The sequence below is a fragment of the Nanorana parkeri genome, unplaced genomic scaffold, assembly GCF_000935625.1.
Source record: "Nanorana parkeri isolate BGI_ZX_2015 unplaced genomic scaffold, ASM93562v1 scaffold2047, whole genome shotgun sequence".
Classification (NCBI taxonomy): domain Eukaryota; kingdom Metazoa; phylum Chordata; class Amphibia; order Anura; family Dicroglossidae; genus Nanorana; species Nanorana parkeri.
The window spans coordinates 1-6,329 of NW_017308315.1; the positions used below are offsets into that span (position 1 = coordinate 1).

At 44.1% G+C, this 6,329-nt stretch overlaps 1 protein-coding gene across 1 annotated transcript; it reads left to right on the plus strand.

The window, feature by feature from the left end:
• The first annotated feature begins 639 nt into the window (after positions 1-639).
• On the plus strand, positions 640-4,191 carry LOC108800501 (nicotinamide N-methyltransferase-like). The gene is made up of 2 exons (XM_018572486.1): positions 640-917; positions 3,768-4,191. The coding sequence occupies exons 1-2, from the start codon at positions 640-642 to the stop codon at positions 4,189-4,191; spliced, it is 702 nt and encodes a 233-aa protein (XP_018427988.1).
• The last annotated feature ends 2,138 nt before the right edge of the window (positions 4,192-6,329 follow it).

The window sequence follows — 6,329 nt, forward strand, 5'->3', positions numbered from 1 at the left end:
ATTTCCTTTGCTTCCCCTCCCCCCATGAGCAGACTACTCTTCTACATACCTCATCTATCTCTTTAATGAACGAGATGGGAAAGTTGTGCCCCTCCAAACTTTATATCACCTCTCTTAGATCTTGTGACAGTGACGCAGGTTGGGATGTAAGTACTGCCCCTGGGATCGGGGAGAGACGCAGGATGCGACAATGTCACATATGCTGTCTATAAGTAGGGTAGTCACACCTGTTTCTACCAGAACAGCGGAGGTTGTTATTAGTGACGTTAGATTATGCATACCATTGTCCATGGTAATTGGACTGATGTCCTCTGGTTAATGCGTTGTTCAGACTGTTATCCTACAAATATGGCTACGAGGTAACATTGTTTCCCTTTCTTGTCCTAAATGTATGTATGATATTTGTAAGGTTCAGTCATACCGGCACTATGGATAGCTCACCTGTAATTTAGCCTACCATGGCCGAAAATTAGTTTTGTTCTGTTTTGTTTGTGTGTCTTTTACCTATGCTCTAGATCAACCTTTGTAACCCTGTTGATCAAACTTTGATGGTCTAATGTGGATGAGACCAAAACAAGAGATTACTTTTGTGTTGAATAAAAATTTATTGGAATTAAAAAAAACAAAACCATCCTTTAGATGAATGAATTCTGCTTACTGCACCGGATTTATAATGAACATAACACCCGATTCTCTAATATCTCCGCAGGTCAAATTGCTGGTAAATTTTTGATTGACATCAGCATTGGTTCCCTAATCCACCATCTCTATTCCGCCTGCAATGTCTTCAAAAATATGGTTGTCTTAAAAGTCAGGGACACATGTATCATGGAACTGAGCAGATGGCTACGTGACCTCACTGGAGCTTATGACTGGGAACACACATCAGCCGCCGTGGCTGAGCTGGAAGGAACGAAGTGAGTTGTCCCTTGATGGCTGCACACTATTTGGCTTTACTCTTCAGCTCTTGCCTTATTATGCTTTCAAAATGTAGGTTGAAGAGTAATGTGTCCTTAAAAGCAATGTCAGGAGGTTTTAAATATTTTAATAGTTAAAGCTCACGGTATACTGAGACCGCCGAAGCCGGGACGGATCCTGACATTACTGTCGAAATCCACTCAGCTGCGTGATTGACAGCTGGCTCTGCCTATCTAGAGGCAGAGCCAGCTGTACCCGCCCCCTCCCCCGTCCGTTCCGCCAGTCAGTGCTGGAGGATCGGGGAGGGGGGAATCCCTGCAGGGAGCCCTGAGTGACAGTCACGGCTCTCTGTACGGACAGTATCGAGAAGTGAGCGAGCGACGGTATGTGTTTGCTCACTTTCCGATCTATTGAGCCAACGTGTGACAGTCTCAGTGTCACACGCCGGCTCGAACTATTAGGTTGAGTTAAAATTACTCCCCTCATAGTTCTCCTTTAATATATCATTTTTTAACATTTAATTTAGGTAACTATGTATTCTGACTCCGATTGTTGTGATAGCGATGTATCCCTTGTTGAGACCTCTATGCCTGGCCTGTATAAGTAGATTCAATCACTGAGGACAATCATTGTCAGATAGCTGAACTCACCAATACCGTGTTCATCCACAAAGGTTGCTTTATTCTGAACGTGAAGACAACAGGATAACAGTGATGAATGGTTATAGTATTATGCGGTCAAAAGATGATGCCTTTCCTACGGTACTATGCAGAGTACATGTGTCCTTATTACATGTGGCTGTTATCTGTGGCCATGACACAGGAAGTACTGACCAACAAGAAGAAGGGTGGGGCTTACATACAGAGGAACTTTGTCATCGATCTCAGGGATATCAGGGAAGGTATGATCGAAAAATATATACATTACCAGAAAAGGCCACTAGATGGCAGCATAGGAACTAACATATAAAACGTCCATAGAAAATGGTATAGAGAAAACAATCTATATAAAACTTCTATCTAAATAAACTTCTATGCCCCATTGGGGCGGCACACTCCCCGTCTGGCATTGTAAATGTCACTATTTAAATCATGACGGTAGTTATGCAAATACAAATAAACAAAGTGCAATTTGTGCTGTCTTGAAGATCTGAAAGACAAAGAAACATGCATATAATGCAATAACAATAACTCTTAAAGTCCATAAACGTGAACTTGCAGCTGTCCTCTGGACCTGAGATTAAGAGAGAACACACGTGCGCAAGTCCATATGTCAGATGAAATCTGGAACAGTCCTTTCAAATGCAGTAGGTCACCTTCCATGGGTGGCAGACCTATAAAGTTCCTTGGTTGCAAGAATAGAATGGTCTCTTTGGCAGGTCGAAGGCACTTCGAATAAATCCATCCCTGGATGTGCATGGTGCACGTAAACACCTGAAGAACATGGCGCTCATGTAACTCCAGCTGCAAAGTCTCCATGTGAAACAGGCACAGCCCCAATCCTCTGGGCGAAAAGAATAGCTGGGGTAAGGATGGCCGTTAACTCTGAATCTGTGGACACATCACTGCTGATGAATGGATTCAGATTGGCAATAGGGTTGTTTTTAGCAATGTCCTTGTCATGGACACCTTTTATCTCTGTGCTAGAGATGTTTTGTTCTGCCTCGTGCAGTAGAATCAGCTCACTTTGAGCAATGTCTTTTGCAAACAGAAGATTTTGGCATATGTGCCAGTCCTGACAGTGAGTATCCTGGGGCTTAGTGTGTTGGCAGTGTGTAACATGGACTAACCTTGTTGTAGTGCGGTCAGGCCTTGTCCACTTGGAAAAACGCACCATAGCGTTGACAGCCCAATACAAGTCTTTGTTCACTTTTGGTGACAAGGGTTTTGACTTCAGGTGGAATCTCTGGATCGTTGTCAGGATCTAGAAGACTGAAGTCATCAGTTGTAGCTTCTTCTGGATGATCCAGCAGGACCTGTTGACCAAGAAGAAATTGCGAAGACACTGGCAGACACTGGCCTGGTGGCATGATCATTTCTGATAGAACATAATGGCATTGTTCAGGCTTAGATGCCAAACAGAAACCCTATGTGGGTGTGATTAGAAGAGTCTCTTACCTTGAAGTAGGCGACAGCTGCTGTGGCCTCAGTAGATGCATCTGAGCAGATGTGAAGCTCCTTTCTACGCCTTGCAGCAAGGGAAGCTGAAGTGTAGCAGCTTGACATTTGAATTTCATGTAAAGTATGTAGAGATTGCTGTCTCTGTAAGGATTTACCTTGTATGGTGACGAGAACCACAAATCCCAGTGGATCGTATAGGCCGCTCACTGACAGAACACCACGCTTGGTGAATGGCTTGTCTGCAGAGCTGACTTGAAAGCCGAAGGTGTCTTTTAATAAGTCCCATTGCAGGCCCAGACTTCTCTGTACGAGTGGCGTGTCCATACCCAGATTGAAGTCTTTGAACCCAGTGGCATGATCGCCAGGTTGAAAGGCTTTCATAACAACAACATTGTTTGAGACAGTTCTATGGTGTCTGAGGTTGGTCTCAGAAAGCATACCTTGAGTCACAGCTCATTTCCACATTTTCTATATCTGCTTTGCTGGGGGGGGGGGAAAGAAGCTTGCTGACTACAGAGCTCAATAGCTCAAGCAGTCATTTACATTCAGGACTGATTAAGTCTGAGCAGCGACACCTTGCAATTCACTTCTAGTTTTTCTGTCTGCAAGGTGGATTATAACCTGTAGACATTGTAGATAAATGTAATGCTAAACCAAAGTATGCCCATCACTTGCAGCTTGCTGGAAGCTCTCCCCGTAATGCCTGTTTAATGTTTTTTTTTTTTTCAGGGACCAACTGCAGAGGAAAGAAATGCAACTAAAGTCGTCCATCAAGCAGATCTTGAAATGTGATTTTGAACAGGAAAACATAACCTCCCCGGTGGCGTTACCGCTCGCTGATTGCATTGTCAGCGCATGGATGCTGGATGTTATCAGTAAAAATGAAGATGAATACATGAGAAATCTGGAAAAGATGATAAAGCTGCTGAGACCCGGAGGCAAGCTGTTACTTTTGGGGTCATTAGATGCGACCTACTATGTTGTTGGGGGGGAACGGTTCCATTGTTTGAAATGCGATGAGGACTTTGTTAAGAATGCCCTCGGTAAGCTGGGGTTAGTCATTGATTACTGTGCAGTGCAGAGTAGAGGCAATGTGAGCGATCTCACAGATTATCGCGCTGCTATCTTCATCGTAGCTTGCAAGGAGGAGTAGGTGATTGCAGTTGAGAGATTTAAAGGAGAACTCCACTAACTGAAAAAAATAGCCCTGCTGTACGGGTTAATGCCTTGTTTTGACTGGGGGGGGTCAAATAAAGCAGATATATTCACCTGATCCTCGCAGCTCTAGTAATCAAAATATATCCACGCTCTATATACCTACCCTGAAATGTTGCCCAAAAACCCACAAACCCCAAGAATGTGCAAAGTGAACGTGCCCCAAAAATGAGCTGCAGCGTATATCAGAACCCCAATGTTATAAATAGCATAATAATTTAGCACAGCGCTCAATATCAACAGGCACTTTGTGGATGTACATCACTATTTCATGGACTATGTTTTGTACTTTGCTGGATTGATGCAATTGTTTGACTGAATAAAGCTTGTTGCTGAGTTATATTAACTGCACATAACTTTTTATGTGATTTCGTATGTCTTTTTTAGGTGAATTTTGCACATTGTTTTGATGGGATTAGTAGTTTCATGTTTTATATGATTCCTCTACTAGGTGGGTTGATATTCAGCGCGGTGTTTAATTATTTTGCTCTCAGCCGTCTAAGGACCGCCGCCGTCATCAGGTCTATTGCAGATCCGTTGACTTGCATTAGACGTGAGGACACCAAGAGACCAGTGGCGTAACAATCGCCATAGCGACCCAGGCGGCCGCTATGGGGTCTGGGGCACAGGGGGGCCTGGCCAGATGCCGTGTGGGCTTCCTGGGTCGCTATGGCATCTTATGCTGGTGGCTTTCACTGGCGGCTGTGAAGAAGAATGCGCTGCTGTTCAGATCACTGACAGTGATCTGTGCACCAGCGCGTTCCTCTCACAGCCGCTGCAAAGTTAATGAGAGCCAGCAGCGGCGGTGGAGCAGGCCGGGCCCGGTGCCGAAGACGGAGGCGGGCCCGGCGATGGAGGAGGAGTCGGGGCCCATCAGCGATCGTGCAGGAAGAGGAGGCAGACAGGTAAGGAAAAGAATCAGGTGAATAGATATGCTTTATCTGAAGCCCGTCTAGACAAAACGAGAACTTAACTCTTGCAGTGCGCGGGTAGCCCCCATTGCAAGAGAAAATGTTTTAAATTCTTGGTCTTCTCCTTTAATACTGTTTTTCTTTGATCTAAGTGTGAAAGTGTTACAAAGTAACTGCAGAAAACAAGTGGAATTAATTAGGCCTCACTCACACGAGAAACGGCCGCCACGTAGAGCTCCCGGGAAGGACAAGTGCTGCTTGTGATTAGTATGCAGCCCCTGTCCTTCTCTATGGGAGTACACAGCCATACCGCCCCCCCCCACGCTCACCCGCCTTGCAAGTTCGTGCGGGTGTCCGTACTCGTACGCTGACAGGATGGATCCTGTCTGCTTCCGAGCCGGGACACCCACACCTGTACGGACCTGCACTTGGGGTGAGCGTAGGGCGGTGTACGGCCGCATACTCCCATAGAGAAGGACGGGGTCTACGTACAAATCACACGCAGCACCTGTCCGTCCCGGGAGCTGCCCGATATGGCCGTGCATGCAGCACCGAGCTGTATGCGGCCTTTTTCTCGTGTGAATGAGGCTTTAGTGTCAGGCAGCACTGCAGCTGTGTTGATGTCAAGAATATTAATTTGCATTGAACTGAGTTCTATTCATTTGTGATTGTCTTCATAAATTTCGCTATCTTAATATACAGTAGATCAATATTGCTTAACTTGAATAAAGATCAATAATCTCTCTCTCTCTCTCCCCCTCTCTATCTATCTATCGATATCCAATTTACCTATAAGTTATCCAATCTTAAACTTTGGTAATTAAATTGCAATAAACCTCCTAATCTTGGCACACAACCACATGGATCTGCTTATGCATTTGCACTCTCCTTAATAACAGCGGTGTTTCAGTGTGTATGAACATTACTAGTAGTTTAAAAGGCAATACTATCATAATAATAATATTAATAATGATAATTGAACTAAACACGAATAGAACAGCCGTGTGTATTAATAATTAAGTTTATAGATAACTGTAATATACGAGTTTGACAGATAAACTCCTTTATATTTTAATTGATTTTATTTACTATTGCATATTACATATTATAAAATTATACTAAATATAAATTCACAAGGGTAGAATAACATGAAGGAATAGAGAAG